This window comes from Orycteropus afer, unplaced genomic scaffold (genome assembly GCF_000298275.1).
Source record: "Orycteropus afer afer isolate SDZICR_OR568_19922 unplaced genomic scaffold, OryAfe1.0 scaffold00037, whole genome shotgun sequence".
Classification (NCBI taxonomy): domain Eukaryota; kingdom Metazoa; phylum Chordata; class Mammalia; order Tubulidentata; family Orycteropodidae; genus Orycteropus; species Orycteropus afer.
Genome location: NW_006921624.1, coordinates 12,228,103 through 12,246,293, shown reverse-complemented (window position 1 = coordinate 12,246,293; position 18,191 = coordinate 12,228,103). Strand labels below are relative to the sequence as shown.

Genomic DNA, 18,191 nt, shown 5'->3' with positions numbered 1-18,191 from the left:
TGGGTTTGAACTGCCAGCCTTCTGGTTAGCAGTAAAGTGCCTTAGGCACTATGCTACCAGAGCTCCTATTAGAACAAGTTAAATTTGTTAAATTATTACTAGCTCATTTTTTTTCACAGATGTGCAGGGGCAGTGAGTTCCCAATTTTCTTTTGCCAAAAGATGCACTCTTTGATTGGAAATTATCAAAGACAACTAATGTCTAGAATATGTCAGGAGAAATTCCATATCCTCTTCCTCTCTGGCCTCACTGTTGTCTTGAATTGTGGGTTCTGATTCATGGCCCATGGATGCTTTTGTCAGGAAGCCTCTTGTTTTTAAGTTATCATCTATTAAACACTTAATGAGAGTTACTGCTGGAGTTACATGCTTTATATTCATTCTCTCATTGGTCATTACCTTGACCCCAAGAGTCAAGAATTGACTAAGACTTAGAATAGTGATGTGGTTGAAGAATGTACCATAGGTGGTAAATGCCAAAGGCTTCAAAGTCAGGTGTGTTGACTTTGAAGGCAATGCTCTTAACTGTCATGCTACCCCACCTCTGTAGGATCAGGTGAGTATGCAATAGGACTTGCAACCTATTCATTCTGGTTCAATCCCCTACTGAGAATTTGCATGCCCATCCCAGATACACTGAATCAGAATCTACGTTTTAACATAACATTCTTATGTATAAGAATCACCTGGGGATGTTGTTAAAATGTAGATTCTGATTCAATATATCTGGGGTGGAGATGCAAATTCTCAGCAGGAGGTCAAGTCAGAATGAATTGGTTTGAAGTCCTACTGAAAACTCTCCTGAGAGTTTTCATGGGAAAGATGGTAATAGGTGAATGGACCTTATATAAAAGCCCCCGAGGAAATGCTATTTTCATTGGGAGCATCTGGTTTGGAATGGTCAGACAAAGTGGAAATTGGACCAATAGTTTAAAGCTTCTCACATTTTAAAGGGCATAACAATTAATTGGGGATCTTACATAGATGCAGATTCTGATTCAATAGATCTGTAATGAGGTGTTAGTTGTTGCCAGTGCTGCTGAGCCATGGACCACCCTTTAGTAACAAAGGCTTAAAGATCACTCAGTAGGCAACAGAACACCTGAAGTCTTCCTTCCCCAAGGGATGGCTACTGGGAACTGAATGTGGAGTTGGACTCAGGGGTTTAGAAAATCTCCCTCATAGTCCACAGATAGGGTAACCTCCTCTATCAATGTTTCCTGCCACCTCTGGTGGCGTGGTAGTGCCTAAGGCACTTGACTGCTAACCAGAAAGAAGACTGGCAGTTCAAACCCACCACCCACTCCTCAGAAGATTGGACAATCTACTTCCATAGTGATGCCACCTTGGCAACCCAAGGAGGGGTCTCTATGAGTCGTATCTGACTCAACGGCAGTGAGTGTGTGTGTGTGTGTGTGTGCAGTACATGAATGGATGCAGACAAGGATTGCCGAGGTATTTCTATGTCTTCAAAGTAATGCTCCATAGATCATTAATTAATAAGAGAAAAAGTGTTTTACAAAAGAGTTATCCAGCAGTCATCACCTTAATCTGGACAACCTGACGTACGCCTTTAGTTGTGATATAATAGGAAGGATATAACATTACTTGTGTACTATTTTTTTTTTTTTTCATTGTGGTTTGGATGAAAGTTTACAGAGCAAATTAGTTTTCCATTCAACAATGTATACAAATTTTGTTTCATAACATTAGTTGTAGTTCCCTCAATGCTTATGTACTATTCTTGCCCAAAGTGTTCCATCTGAGTACAATCATGAAGATACGCTAAAACAAATGCAGAATGTGAAACATTCTATAATGGAACTAGCATGGAGCCTTCAAAAAAATCATTGTCATGGAAAACAAACAAAAAAGGACAGGGGAAGATTGCTTAACCAGTGCTTCTCAAATTTTATTGTGCATAAAATTCACAGGAGGATCTTGCTTAATGCAGATTTTTTGTTGTTGTTATTTTTGGTTTTTCATTGCAGACCGTTATTTAGTAGGTGTTATGGATTGAATTGTGTCTCTCAATAATATGTGTTGTAAATTCTAATTCCTGAAGGAGCTCTGGTGGTGCGGTGTGTAAGGCATTTGACTGCTAACCAGAAGGTTGGTGGTTCTGACCCACCAGCTGCTCCACAGAAGGAAGATGGGGCAACCTACTTCTGTAAAGATTTACCACCTTGGAAACCCAGTGGGTGTTGATATGAATTGGAATAGACTCCATGGCAGTAGTTGTTTTTTTTTTTTTTAATACCTGTTGATGTAATCCGAACTGGGAATAGAGTTTTATTTGTTATTTAATGAGGCTATTAGTGTGTAGGGTAGGTTTTAAGTTAATCACTTTTGAAACATAAAAAGAAGCACAGAAGAAAGCAGACATGGAAAAGACCGACACTATCTAAAGACAGACAGGCAGTCTGTAAGCCCAGGAACACTAAGAGTGGCCAGCTAGAGAAGTTGAGATAAGTACTTTCCCTTGAGCCAACAGAGAATTTCCCTGGAGCCAGTGCCCTGAACTTGGATTTCTGGCCTTCCAAACTGTGAGAAAATAAATTTCTGTTAAAGGCACGACTTGTGGCATTTCTGTTATAGCAGCACTGAGAAACCAAGACAGAAGGTCTGGGATGGAGTTGGAGATTTTACATTTCTAACCACCCTTTAAATACCATTGTCCTAGATTAAGATAGACATAACCAAGTGTAGTGTGTCAACCTAGACTGGTTCCTGGATCTCCAAATAAAATGCAACAAAGCTATCAGAGATATTTTCAGGCAAATGGTAAGTTTGTATATTATTGTATATTATTATTAGATGCTATTGTTGAATTAGGAGCTCTGGTGGCATAGTGCCTAAGGCATTTGACTGACTGCTAACCAGAAGGCTGGAGGTTCAAACCCACCAGCCACTCCTTGGAAGAAAGATTGGACAATCTACTTTTGTAGTGATACTGCCTCGGAAACCCAAGGAAGGGTCTCTGTTGGTCGGATCTGACTCGAGGTGAGCTTTTTTTTTTTTTGATTGTTGAATTAATGGTAACTCTTAGCTAATAATAATGGTATCAAGGTATGGGTACTAAAGTATATGAGGGTGAAGGGTCATGCAATCCACAACATACACACACACACACACACACACACACGGGAGCTCTGGTAGCATAGTGCCTAAGGCACTTGACTGCTAACCAGGAGGCTGGTGGTTCAAACCCACCAGCCACTCCTTGGAAGGAAGATTGGGCAATCTACTTCCGTAGTGATACTGCCTCGGAAACCCAAGGAGGGGTCGCTATGAGTCGGGTCCAACTTGACGGCACATAACAACAACAACAACAACAACAAATATATATATATAAGCTCTGGTAGCATAGTGGCTAAGACACTTGCCTGCTAACCAGACGGCTGGCAGTTCAAACCCACCAGCCACTCCTCGGAAGGAAGGTTGGGCAATCCTACTTCCGTAGTGATACTGCCTCGCAAACCCAACGAGTAGTCGCTATGAGTCGGGGCCGACTCGACAGCACATAACAACACAACAACAAATATATATATATATATATAGAGAGAGAGAGAGAGAGAGAGAGAGAGAGAGAGAGAGAGAGATAGGGGACAATTACAGCAAAACATTAACACGTTCATCCTCTATCTTTTCAATAGGTTTGAAAATTTTCAGAATAAAACTTTGAGCATACAAAATGATTTTTCTAATTCTTGGAGGCCTGGCTTCTAGAAGTTCCTGCACTTCTGCAAACTCCTACCCATCTCAGATGGAGATTCCATCCCTCTCTTCTAGTTGGTGGCATTCTGTGCCATTCTGTCTGAAACTCAAACTCTTGAGGTGTGGGCCCTTCTTCTCAAGGTGACAGACTTTCCAGAAGACAGAGGTCCTGCCAGGCCCAATTCAGTCCTCTCCTCAGAGCTCAGTACAGGGCTTGCTCCTGAGAATACTCTCAATGAATATTTTGTGGATTGATAAACTGAATGAACATTAGTTGTAGAGAATATTTTGGGTGGAGGGCAGCATCATAGGGTATTTCAACTCACCTGCATATGTATCTGAGCTTAAAAACAAGCACAAAACAGTATCACAGCACCAACAATCACTACCCCTAAACAGGCACTCAGCTCATTGTTGGTGAGGAAGTAGAATGGTAGTGTAAAAATAAATTAAAATTTCCTTTTCTTTGTTTATCAAGGGAAAGGAGACAGCTGCTTTCTCCTTCTATCTTGAAAGGTATCCCTCTTAAGCAAAGCTCCTGAGGCCTTGCACTAATCTTTAAAATGCACATGGATCTCTCTAGGGACCCCAGTCTTCAGTTTTTCAATGTAGAAATGCCTCCAAGGCTGAGGACTTCATAAAAAAAACAAAGAAATAAACAAATAAAACTGTTGCCTCTGATGCATGGTGAGGAGAACTGTGCTGCACAGAGTTTGAAATGGCTGATATTTTGGGAAGTATATTGCTAGGCCTTGTTTTTGAGATGCCTCTGGGTGTACTTGAACCTATAACCTTTTGGTTAACAGTGAAGCTTGCTAATTTTTCATAATACCCAGTAACTCCACAGCATCAGCTTAGAAGCCTATCTTGTTATGTAACCCTCTATCTCTCAAGGACATATTCTATCTATCTATCTAGGAACTCTGGTAGCATAGTGCCTAAGGCACTTGACTGCTAACCAGAAGGCTGGTGGTTCAAACCCACCAGCCGCTCCTCGGAAGGAAGATGGAGCAATCTAGTTCCTACTGCCTCGGAAACCCAAGGAGGGGTTGCTATGAGTCGAGTCCAACTCGACGGCATATAACAACAACAACAACAAACTATCTATCTATCTATCGCTTTTGCTTTACTGTATAAATTGTGTATAAACTGTATAATTTATTTACTGTATATAATTCTGTATAAACTGTAGTGTCTCTCTATGGCTTATTTATATGTGTGTATTGTGTTGTGCTTACCAAAAAACAAAACAAAATAAAACAAAACCCACTGCCATTGAGTCAATTCTGACATAGCAACACCCATTGGGTTTCCAAGGCTGTAAATCTTTACAGAAGTAGATTGCTTCACCTTCCTCCCATGAAGTACCTAGTGGGTTTGAACTGCTGACCTTCTGGTTAGTAACTAAATGCATTACCCACTATGCCACCAGAGCTTACTCAATAATAAATCAATTTTCTTTTTGTCCATAGTTAAGTGAAGAGGTGTCTCTTTGTTGGTAGGAGTTTAACTTCTCCAACAGTACAATTTCTTTGGAATCTGATTGACAGTATTTATTAAAATGAAACCCCACATTCCATTCCCACCACTAGAATTTATCCCACAGATATACTCACCATTGTGTGTACAGGGGGAAAATGCTAGAGGAAATCTTAAGTGTCCCTCATTGGGCACAACTAAAATAAGTTAAGAAGCATCTGTACAATAGAACACGATGTAATTCTTCAAAAGAATGAGATGGACTTCTATGTATTGACATAGAAAGATCTCCAAGATAAACTGTCAAATGAATAAAGCAAGGTGTAGAATTGCTGCTTTACTATAATGATGTGTATACTATATACTTGTAGGTGCACAAGAGTTTTGGAAGGACACAAGAACCTATGTGGTGGTTATCTCAGGGAAGAGGGATTGCTGATTGGATGGAGAGAATATGAATGACTTTTGCTTTTCTTTCCTTTCCCTTGTTAACTGTTTACTTGCCATAAATTGTGTGAATATAGCATTTTATGATTAATATATGGTTTAAGTTAAAAGAAAATGTAATCTCCTAGAGACTTAAAAGACATCACTAGAAAGTAAGTTTTATAAGCCACATGAGAGCAGGGATTTCGTTGGTGTTGTTCAGAACAATGTCCTGTATGAGCAGATGCTCAATAAATGAGTTTGAAACCTAAATTCCTTATTTATCTCTCCTAAAGAGCTTGACTTTGGAGTTGTTTGCTCTTTAATCTAATTATCAAGGTGTGGTAGTTAAGATTGTGGGTCAACTTGGCTGGGCCTTATTGAGTGGCTGGGCAGCTGGATGTAGTTATTTCCCATGGTGAGAATGGTAATTAACTCCATGGTGGAATCTATTGGAGCAGCTGAGTACTGCTTTAGGGATGTGGTCTGCTTCCAGTATATGAGAAGCAACTTTGAGGAAGGTTTCCAGCTGATGGCATGCTTGAACCCTGCACATAGCTGAGTCGTTGTTCAGCAGCCTGCCATGTTGCCCTGCTGATCTTGGGACTTTTTTAAATTTTTAAAAATTTTATTGTGATTTGGGTGAAAGTTTATAGAGCAAATTCATTTTCCACACAGCAGTTCACAGATACTTTGTCTCATGACATTGACTGCACTTTCTCACAATGCAACAGCTCTCTTCCCACTTCTGACCCATTGTCACCTCTTCCCTGTGTCCTTCCCTCCCATGAGGCCTGCCCCTGAGCCATCTCCCTGTACATACACAGCCCTTCTATTCTCCCGTGATTGATCTCTTCAAGGAGCACACGTACCTAATGTAAATATTCAGCTCATACGCTTGTCTTTTGTTTAGCTGGAAGCCGCAGGAGTGGGTTCACTTCCAGACCAGAAGGGTAGCTAGGGGCCATAGTCTCAGGGGTACCACCAGGTTCTATCAGACCATCAAGATCTTGGGACTTTTAATGGACTAGAATTAATGGCCTGCCATGTGGTTTGGCAATATTGGGACTGTGCCTTTTCACTCGCTGACTTTGGGTTTGTCAGCCTCAGCAGCTAGCAGCTGCCTGAGTGAAGAGATGCTTCTAGATTCAGTGGGCTGGGAGCAAGAGGCAGAGCTGAAGCCCAAGGTCGAGGGGCTTTCACACCGCCCCTAGAGCCTGGCACCTGGAACTCAGACTTCTAACCTTCCAAACTGTAAGAGAATAAACTCCTACTTGTTAAAGCCATCCCATTTATGGTATATTCCCATCAGAGCAGCACTAGGTAACTGGAACATGAGGTCATCTTTGTTGACTTTCCTATATATCCTGCATCTTCTCTCCTTGATACCTTTGCTTATGCTGTTCAATGCTTTGGCCAGGAGTGGCCTCTCCTCACCTGTTTGAAATTGTACACATTTCTCAAGCCAACTCCAAATGCCAATCTTGGGTGAAGTTTTTGTTAAATATGCCTGAATTATTCTCTCTCCCTAATGTGCTTCAAGGAAACCATGTGAGCTTCCATCACCATCACTTTTTCTAGAGTATTTTGTTTTAAATACTGTCTGGGCATGTGCCTTTTGATCTAAAGCTGTGACTTAGGTCAGTAAAATCATTCTTCTGATTGTTCTCCACCATTGCCTCTATCCACAGTTAACCTCATGCATAGAGTGTTGGGTGGCCATCAACCATTTTTAATAATGGGGATGTGAGTTGAGGTGCCTTGGGTCTTTCCCATTGATTTATTCTCCAGAGGTCCTCTTAGAGCCTTTTCCCTTGTCTAAGTTCTACCTGTCCTAAAGCCAGCCTATATTCCCTTTTCCTGTAGAAATTATTCTCTGATAACTCAAGCTCAAGGGAATAACTCTTTCCTTTTAGTTATCGCTATAGTTAAAGTCCAAACAATTCATTGGAAATGATAAGCATAAAAGACTTAGCATTTATTATCACTCTGACTTTTGAAATTACAGGCCTTAACTTTTAAGCAAGTAACTGATTTTTCTCAGGCCAGGAAAGCACAGCACACTAAACCAGACAATTAGATTGTGAAGTGAGTCTTTTCACACTCAACATGAGGGGGAAGTCAAGGAAATGGATGCACAAGAAGAAAAGCTCCCAAAAGGAGAGTGGGACCAAAGTTTGTTAGTGCTTCTGTGGCTGTGTTGGCAAGAGGAAAGGTCTTCTCGTTAAATGGTCGAGCAGTCTTGACTCTATGTCTTTCTAGGATGAGACTTAGTTTACACTCTCTCCCCACTCTGCTTCTTATTCCTGCCTGAAAATGAGGCAGAAAGATCCACTCCAGTTGTGTCAGGGGAGGAATCAATTCAACTAAAAGGTACGTTTGAATAAGCACCGTTCTGGAGCTCTCTCTAGCTTTATATGTCATCATCACCCTCCCTTCTAGCCTCCCTCACCATCATGACTTCCTCTCTCTCTCTCTTTCTCTTTGCTCCACTCCCTTCCTTTATTCCCTCCTTCCCACCTTCCCTCCTTCCTTCCCAGTTCTATCAGTATCACTTAACTAAAGAACTTCTTAAAAGCCACTTCATTTTTTTTTCTTTTGTCATTCCTATAAGATGACACATCTCTGGTTTGATACAAGTTAGAATAAAGAAACTGTACAACCTCTATAGAAAAAAAAGGTTACCCTAATAATACTCTTCAAGAGTATTATTCTTAGGAGAAGTAGATTAGCTCACTAAACAATTATTTTTTTTTAAAATTCTACTATCTAAATAAAACATTAGCAACTCTGTTTTCTTTCACTTTTATGGAGATGTGAGTTTTGAAGCTTCATTTAAATTTCTCAGCTTCTTGACACTTGAGAAGTGGATACCAAAGCCCTTTAGAGCTGAGGTCATTCTGTAGTTGTTGTCATGTGCTGTCGAGTCGGACCCAACTCATAGCGACCCCTCCTTGAGTTTCTGAGATGGTATCACTACAGAAGTAGATTGCCCCATCTTCCTTCCAAGGAGTGGCTGGTGGGTTTGAACCGCCAGCCTTCTGGTTAGCAGTCAAGTGCCTTAGGCACTATGCTATCACAATAAAATATATATAAAGCATTTGGTCTAAGACAACTGAGGAAACACAGAACAAATTCTACAGGATTGTAATAACGTGACAGATGAGTACTCTGAGGGAATAAACACAAAGATTTTTCACTTTGGCAAGGTGCGGTGTTTATGTTCTTAAACTATCTGTTCTTAAAAACAAAAACTTTACTTCTTTTTTTAAAAAATCCATGAACAATATATGCTATCAGTACAATATTTTCAATAAAATACATACTGGTAAGTTTTCTGTAAACACTAATTCTCTAAAACATGAAGACTCCTTCATCTCGTCTATTTTCTGATACAGATCTTGCCAGTTACTTCAAAGTAAATGTGCAGAGACAAGACAGCTTGCCCCTGTCTAGTGGGTACCTCACAATTGCTTAGTACTCTGAAGGATCTCTGAGAGAGCAGGTGTTAAAGCATTTCTACTTTCTGCTACTGTGCCCTCCATTTCTCCTGACATCCTTAGCTCCTTGAAGCAGTGGCCTACAAGCTAGCTTTCAATTTGCCTTGAGGGCTTTAACTCCGAAATGGCCAGCAGTCTAAGGAGTTTGGGTCTTTGAGTTGCCTCCTTTCTTGAGAGATTTTGGCCTCTGGAACTTAGCTCCTTGTTGAAAATGCTTGGCAATGGATAAGGCCTCAGAAACGTTGGGAACATTTGGACTGGGAATATGAAACATTGGGATCTGGTCTGACGGTCATGAAGACATAATAACAAGTTGGGCAAACGTACTGTTGGGTTTCCTTACTGCTTCTTTCCTTGCTGTGAGTCTCTGGCTCAGCAAGATTTAATCTTCATTTCTAAAGGCCCGTCGCTCCTCTCTGCTCCACTGGCTCAAGTGAGCCTACATAGTTTTGAGATGATTGATGGCTCCACAGATATTTTTCTGAAAAAGCCACATTGTTTCAAAGAGTACAGTTCCTCTTTTGTTTCTCCCTTTCTCTACATGATATATGTATTTTATCTGTGCTCTCAACTAATCCATTACTTTGTTCTCAAGACTCTCTCTGCGAGAAACGGAACATAAATCATAGAAGAAAGGAGAAGAAAAGGAGGCTACTTACCGTCCTCTGAACTACCAACACCATCACGGTCGCCACAGCAAATATGAGACACAACGCCAGGGTGGCTGTGGTGAAGCAGAAATAACTCCGGCTCGTGGTTCCCAAGTGGCTGGCCATGGAGCCTGCTGGCACATGCATGGCTGCGTCTTGAGAAGGGGCCACGCTGTTGAATGCTTGCTGCAGCCCAGGGTCCATTCTTTATATAGTCTTCCCCACATCACACCTTATCTCTCTTCATCTGAGTCGGTTCTAGGCCCATCTCTGTTCCAAAAAGGATTCTCCCCCTGCATCCTGGATCATGTGACTTGGAAAAAAATCTTCAACGGCTGCCTTTTGAAGAAACCCTTCTCTGGGGGCGTGAGGCAAAAGGCAGCAGCAACAGTGGGGGAGAGGTTCATTTTTCATGGCCAGGGATTAATCTGAGTGCAGAGAAACTAGCTACAGAGAAGGTAGCTGATGTCAGAGGACACATAGGAAAATGACGGTTCCCCTCCTGTGTGTGTGTGCGCGCGTGTGTGTGCACAAAGCAACTTCTGTTTCACTTAGTCTCAACCACGAAACGCCTTCCTGCTTGAGAAGTTGTACATTCTCTTCAATAAGGCCTCCTGCTCAGAGACCTTCTCAGATAATATGCCTTTGCTGGGGCTCTGGGAGGCTGGATTCCTTGGACTGCAGTAAAATGACTCAAAAGGGTTCAGTGTGATAATGTCAGCGCCTGGTGAGACCTAGAAGTGCAGCAGAGTATTTGGGAAGGAAGAGCTCTCAGATGTGGAGATTTATCCAAATGGAGGCAAGATCATGACAGTTGGAAATTTGGGGAGCGGTTAAAATTTACTGTCACAGAGCAGGAATCTGGAAACATCGATCTTCTGAACAAAACTCGTGCAGAGTGTTTTGAAGGCTGTTGAACTTGCAGATAACCCTGGATCTGTCATAAAACTCATAGAAAGGGGAAGGAATTGGCAGTGGGGGTGGAAGTGGGGAGGTAGTGTGGTGCGGAATTGGTGTGTATTCTGTATAGTGTATGTATGTGGTATATGCATGAGGATGTATGTGGTGTGTGTGTGTGGTGTATGTGTATGGTATGTTTGTGGTGTGTGATTTGTGTGTGGTGTGGTGTATATTTGAGTACATGCGACTACTACGATTGAATCTCTACTGTCTCAGGCACAGTGCTAGGAGGTCTCAGCCTTATTTCTTATTAGCCTTGAGTCCTTGAACAAGTCTTCATGCTCCTCCCCTTTTCTCATCTGTAAAATGGGCTAAGGCTCCATTGTTGACAGTCATCGTGAAGCTCAAATGAGATAATGATGTAAGAGTGATTTGGGAATGGGAATAGACTTGGTGGATGGTTTGGGAGCATTCTTGTTAAACATCCCAAGTGGTCCCATGGACCAAGTCTGGAATTTAGATAGATACAATAGACAGAACCTCTGGAGAACAGAGCCGGGTCACACATTCATGGTTACTAATGAGTAACCATGGGAATCTCTCTGGCTGACTCTCCATTTCAAAGCACCATGTAAACAGACACTGTTGAGAACTTCATTTGGTATCACCCTGGAAAGTAGCCAATTATTGTTAATATTTCTCCCATTTCTGATCAATTTTTGCGTACAGTACATCTCTGAGAGCCGTAGTGACCTCAAACTCACCCAAGGAAATGTCCTGTGTCCGAAGCCAAGCTCAGATGATTACCATTGTTGCCTGCCCCTAGATCCCAAACTTTTGGGCATCTCCTGAGTTAGGTCAGGCTCTAGGAGTTGGTTGGATATCTCTTCAGAGTGAATCCATACAATCATAGATCCTTGAGATGGAAGAGGCATCGTGGGTGTATTGTTTTTTCTGGCTAAATAGAGTGGTATATAATATACCCATTTCACAGTTGAGGAGATAGAGATCCCCCTTGATCCCGAGTGGAGCTTGGTTTTGGAAGCATTGGGTGTAAACATTCATTTGGTCTGGTGATTGGGATGAGTAAGCCAGTAGTTTTTGGAGGTTCATACTGACTGATTCAGGGAGAAGGCCAAATCCTCTGGTGGACATGGGCAGTGAGTATGTCTCAGAGCTTTGTAATCTGCCCAGAGCTGCTGAGAACAGGTTGCTTCCTTGGGTCTCTGTGTTCAGCCTCTTTGATGAAAATGGAAAACTTCTAATTGTTGAATGGAAGCTGTGGGTGTTCAAAAATAAAAAAAGGCTTTGCTTGAAGTACTGGTCTTTCTGAAGGCCCGTGGGGCTGAGAAGGTCAGTGGAAAAAAATGTTTGTCTTACAGTTACCAGTTTTGCATACAGTATAATGTCCTGGGGGAGAAGAGCTGACAAGGGGGAAAATCGCCCTTTGTTTTTACTCAGAACTTTCTGAGGAGTTGAGATTTTCAGATCAGTTTGTTTAGTTAGTGGTTTGTGGGCCAGATTTCACTCTTGTCCTGTGGCACTCTTCCACTCACAGACCTTCACTGGTTCCCAATTTCCTGCCCACATTTGGTTAACCTGTTCCAGAACCTAGTCTGATCAACCTGGTTGGTCCCATCCCTTGTGTTAACTAGCGTCTTTCTCTCTTCTATTCAGTTACTCAATGTGCAAGTGGAAAGAGTCTTTACAGAGTTTCTTGTGGAGGGCTTTTCAAATCCTTTCTGGAAGTGAAACTGAATGGGGAGTGTAAAAATGTGGCAAAAAGGAGCTGCTCTGGTTCAAGAAAAGGTGGAACAACAAGCAGGGCTGGGCCCCATCTGCTCACTCACCCTCTTCTGGTCTGGGGCTACTTCACAATGGAATAGAATCAGAAGACTTCTGATGTAGCCCAAACCCTTCATTTCACAAATGAGGGAACCAAGACACGGGAATGGAATGATCAGAAAGAGTGTACATTGGCAGGAGTAGAGACAAGAGCAGAAGACCTCCCTGGGCATTCACACCCCTGTTCTGCGCATATTCCCTGTGACTCTAAGCTTCCCTTTGGGCTTTCCTCAACTTCCCATTGTTTCAGATGCTTCCTGTCCTTCCAGGCTCTGCCAGCTGCTTTACCTCCCCCAGGACGGCCTGTCCAGATCTCTTGAGTCCACCAACACCCTCTCTCCAGAACATCCTGTCTGCATGGCACATTATCTCACACCTAATTATCTACTTGTCTTGGCTTATAGCTCTCAAGTGTGTGAATATGTGTGAATTTTCCCTTCCCCATGAGCTTCAGAGTCCCACTGAGGACAAGCTTCACTTTATCAGGGTTTTCCTAATTCTTTACTTGGTGCTAGCCTACGTACAATCCTCAAAAAATGCTTGTGTTGACTTCGTGTTTATGAACAGAGAAAGTTCTAGAAAAGTTGTTTATACAGAGGAATTGTGTGATGGCATATTTACCTCTTCCTTCTCATCTGCCCTCATTGCCCCGCCCTTCTTCACATGGCTTCTCTGGCTGTTCCCCAGTGTCTACATTCCCACATGGCCCTGTGAGCATGACCAGGAGCTTCCTGTCAGCCTGTACTCAGTTGCTGAGGTGTGGCTGCAGCACCTGGGGCTCAGTGGACAAATAGAACTATTCTCTCATTCCTTCAAGTGGCCACGCCATTTTGAAAACATGAAGAGAGATCAGCTGTAGGGACCATACGAGGGACGATGAGGCCTCTGTCATGTACTGGCGGTTCTCAGAGCATCGTTCCTGCACCAGCAACATCAACATCAGTGTCTGCTGGGAAATCGGTAGAACTTCAAACTATCAGGCCCCACTTTAGACCTACTGCTTGAATCATTTCTTTTAGAAGGATCAGGATGAGATGGAGGTTAAGATATCCCAAATGTCCAACTTTTCCAAACTGTTGTACCACTCTATCACCTCTAACATCAACTCCTTCTCCTCCCCTCAGCACTCTCCCTCCCATCTGAGGGTTTTGTATTCCACTGTAACCTCTCACAAAACTCATCAGTTGCTGAGGAAATGGCTCATGCAGTTGTGGAAGCTGGAAAGTCCCAAATCCATAGGTCAAGCGCTTGTTTGGAGGATCCTCCTCACTTATGTTATTGCAGGGGCTGACGAACCCAAATTGACAGGTCAGGTGACTAGCTGCTGTCCTAAATCTAAGAACCAGCGCTAAGATGAAGATGAATCACGTGCAGGATCCAGAACAAGAGAGTAAAGTTTTCCAGAAGATTCACATATATATCCTCAAGGGAACTAAAGGTGGTGACTTGACTTACATCCTCTAGCAAGGTGGGACTCAAGGTACATCCCACCCTAATCCTGCAACAGACAACTCGCCCCAAAATGGGACCATAACCACAGGCATAGAGGCTAGGATTTACAATACATCACAAAATGGAGGACTATGGCTAGAAGGGCCATATTAAGCAATTCATTGCACTGTACCTACTAAATCAGCAACTCAGGCTGGGGCCTCGCAATCTGTGTTAATAAGCATCCCAGGGAATTCTGATGCCTGAAACTATTTGAAAATCATTAGTTTAAGGGGAAAAAAAAAAAAAAAAAAGAATCTCACTTCTAGAAAGAACGTTCAGGAGATCATCTGGTCCAGACCCTGGCCTTTGGACAGGTGAACTGCTACCTTCATTTTGCAGATGAGCAAACTAAGACAGAGAGAAGTTATTGCTCAGGGTTATGTAGCTGGGTAAAGTTGACATGAAAACTAGTTTTTCTGCCCCTTGATTGAACTCCCTTTCTAACCTCAAATGTGGCTGTAGGATCTGCAAATACTATTGCTTATACAGATGGAGATATATTTGTAATAACATGGAGATGATTTTACTTATCTAAATTTCTCTGCTAGTGTAGAAAAAAATATTTTTTAAAACTATGGGTATATAAGGAGTGCTAGTGCAGGAGCCCTGGTAGTATAGTGCCTAAGGGACTTGACTTCTAAGCAGAAGGTTGGAGGTTCAAACCTACCAGCCACTCCTCGGAAGGAAGATTGGGCATTCTACTTCTGTAGTGATAACGCCTTGGAAACCCAAGAAGGGGTTGCTATGAGTCAGGTCCGACTTGATGGCACATAACAACAACAGTGCTGTAGTTGGTAAGGCTTTGGCTGCTAACCAAAGGGTTGGCAGTTCAAACCCACCAGCCACTGTGTGGAAGAAAGATGAGGCAGTCTACTTCCATAAAGATTCGCAACACTGGGGACCCAACGGTGGTTGCTATGAGTTGAATCGACTTGATGGCAGTCTTTTCTTTTTTTTTTTTTTAATTGGTGTATGTGAAAGGAGACTTCCAGGGTATGTTCTAGCAACAAAAAATGCAACTAAACTATCACCTGTGGAGGGAGGGTCCTGTCCCATTAACTGGAGAGCCTCTGTCTTGCTGAGGCTAACTTGAGACATTGAACATTGGAGTTGGGCTAGAGTGACACTTCACTGAGAGAAATCAATGAGGGTAGGTACAGTGGGTGGTAGGTTTAGAGCAGAAGTCAGCAAAATTAGAGCCCACAGATCAAATCCAGCCAGCTGCCTATTATTTTTTTTTTAATAAAATTTTATGGAAATATAGTCATGTACATTTGTTTATGTGTTGTCTATGGCTCCATTTAAGGAGCTCTGGTGGCATAGTGGTTAAGGTATTTGGCTGCTAACCAGAAGATCAGAGGTTCAAACCCACCAGCCATTCCACAGAAGGAACCAAAACCAAAAACAAACTCACTGCTGTTGAGTCGGATCCGGCTCATAGCAACCCCTCCTTGGGTTTTCCAGGTGTTATCACTATGGAAGTAGATTGCCCAGCCTTCCTTCCCAAGAGTGGCTGGTGGGTTTGAACCACCAGTCTTCTGATTAGCAGTCAAGTGCCTTAGGCACTAAGCTACCAGAGCTCCTCCATAAAGATTTACAGCCTCCGAAACCCAGTGGGAGTTGCTATGAGTTGGAATCAGCTTGATGGTAGTGAGATTGTTTTGTTTGTTTGATGGCTCCATTTGTACTACAACAACAGGTAGATTTGTAACAGAAACCTTTTGGCCTGTAAAGCCTAAGTTATTTACATTGAAACCTGTGAGAGCTAGAATTCAATGGGACTGTCTTGTTTTTTTTTTTTCTGTATCTCACAAGTTTTCTGCCTTTGATAGGGTGCAATCTTACCACCTTTTTATTGCTCTCTAATAGTGGAACATATTTGACTTTTTTTGTCTAATAGGTTTCTGCCTTACACAGATTACAGCCTTTGCAGGTTTTACTGTGCTATTTAGCCTTATGAGTCCAGGTTGCAAACCCATTGCCATTGAGTCGATTTTGACTCATAGCAACCTCTGTAAATCTTCACAGAAGTAAATTGCCTCATCTTTCTCCTGCGGAGCAGCTGGTGGGTTTGAACTGCTGACCTTAAGGTTAGCAACCAAATGCCTTACCCACTACACCATCAGAGCTCCTTAGAGTCCTGTTTAGTGTGGGACAGAAAATAGACTACTCGAGAAGACATAGAAACTGAAGGATGGGGAGTGGGGCAGGGAACACATCTGGGAGATATATAGATAGGTACATTTTCTGTATTGGATACATGCATATGTGTGTGTATTTAATGCCTGCCTACTTTAAAAAGGTTTGAGACAATTTACAACAAATGGATAAATATATAAGAATTTATATCATTAATGCAAGACAAATGTAGTAGCCATGGTAAAAAGGTAGAGAATAAAGTGAAAGTATTAAGAAACCCTGACTGATGACAGTTACAGCAGTTAAACACAACATGCATACCTCTGAGCTTCCTGGCAAACAGAGCAAAGAAGAAAACAGTTTGAGTTACATTATGTTCTTTGACTGGTCCTAAAAAGCAAATGAGCTCAAAAGGAGAAAGCAACACTTTGCTGCTTGCGTAGGTGCTTTGAAATATGTATGTATTCAGAAATGTCAGATAATAGCAATCTATGTACATAGACCAGGAGGCTGTCACCCAAACAGAACAAGGGGATACTGCATGGCTTAAGATCAGGAAGAGTGTGCGTCAGCATTGTATCCTTTCACCATACTTACTCAGTCTGTATGCTGAGCAAATAATCTGAGAAGCAGGGCTATATGAAGAAGAACATGTCATCAGGATTGGAGAAAGGCTCATTAACAACCTGCGATACACAGATAACACATCTTTGCTTGCTGAAAGTGAGGATGACTTGAAGCACTTACTGATGAAGAGTGAAGACTACAGTCTGCAGTATGGATTACATCTCAATAATAAATAAATAAATAAACAAATAAATAGTCCACACAACTGGACCAACAACCAGCATCATGATAAATGGAGAAAAGACTGAAGTTGTCAAAGACTTCATTTTACTTGGTTCTACAATCAACACCAATGGAAGCAGCATTCAGGACATCAGATGACATATTGCACTGGGCAAGTCTGCTGCAAAAGACCTCTTTCAAGTGCTGAAGAACAAAGATGTCTCCTTGAAGAGTAAGGTGTGCCTAACCCAAGCCATGGTATTTTCAATCACCTCATATGCATGTGAGGCAGGAAAATGAATAAGGAAGACCGAAGAAGAGTTGATGCTTTTGAGTTGTGGTGTTGGTGAAGAATACTGAATGTATCATAGACTGCTAAAAGAATGAACAAATCTGTCCTGGAAGAAGTACAGCCAGAATGCTCTTTGGAAGCAGAATGGCCAGACTTCATCTCACCTACTTTAGTCATGTTGTCAGAAGGGGCCATTCCCTGGAGAGGGATATCATGCTTAGTAAAGTGGAGGGTCAACAAAAAAGGGGTAGGCCCTCAACAAGATGGATTGAAACAGTGGTTGCAATGATGGGCTCAGGTATAGCAAGGATCGTGACTGTGTTTCATTCTGTTGTATATAGGGTTGCTATGAGGCGGAGACAATTCAACCACACCTAACAATAATGAGTTTAAAGCATGCCATTAAAATCAGTTAGGATAACAGTCAATCCTAACAATGAAAATACTGGAACATTTAAAAATAAATGTCACTTTAGGGAAGTGGGAAATTTGAGGGAAAAAAAAATCATTTTCCTGGTTTCTGGAGCTTCCAGTACAGCTGAAGGACTAGAAAACATTTACAGTTAGATGGTCCTTAAGAAATTCATTGTCATTCAATAAAGAGAGATGAGTCTTCACTTTTTGCAAAGCAAAAGATCCTTCCATGTCAATAAGTAATGGATATGGGAAGATTCAAGATCTATATAATGGACACAGGATGATGCGTTCTATTGTTATGTTGTTGTTAAGTGCCGTCGAGTTGTTTCCGACTCATAGCGACCCCATGCACAGCAGAACAAAACACTGCTCGATCCCGCGCCAGCCCCACAATCCCTGCTATACTTGAGCCCATCATCACAGCCACCGTGTCAATCCATCTCGTTGAAGGCCTCCCCCTCTTTCGTTGACCCTCCACCCTACCAAGCATGACATCCTTCTCCAGGGAATGGTCCCTTCTTACAACATGACCAAAATAGGTGAG

The 18,191-nt window shown here is 42.1% G+C and overlaps 1 protein-coding gene across 1 annotated transcript in view; it reads right to left on the bottom strand.

The window, feature by feature from the left end:
- TNFSF8 (TNF superfamily member 8) overlaps positions 1-9,975 on the bottom strand; it is a 33,001-nt gene extending 23,026 nt beyond the window's left edge. The window contains exon 1 of the mRNA XM_007936676.2: positions 9,781-9,975. Coding sequence (XP_007934867.1) covers positions 9,781-9,975 — 195 coding nt within the window. The remainder of the gene's footprint in view (positions 1-9,780) is intronic.
- Positions 9,976-18,191: the final 8,216 nt, after the last annotated feature.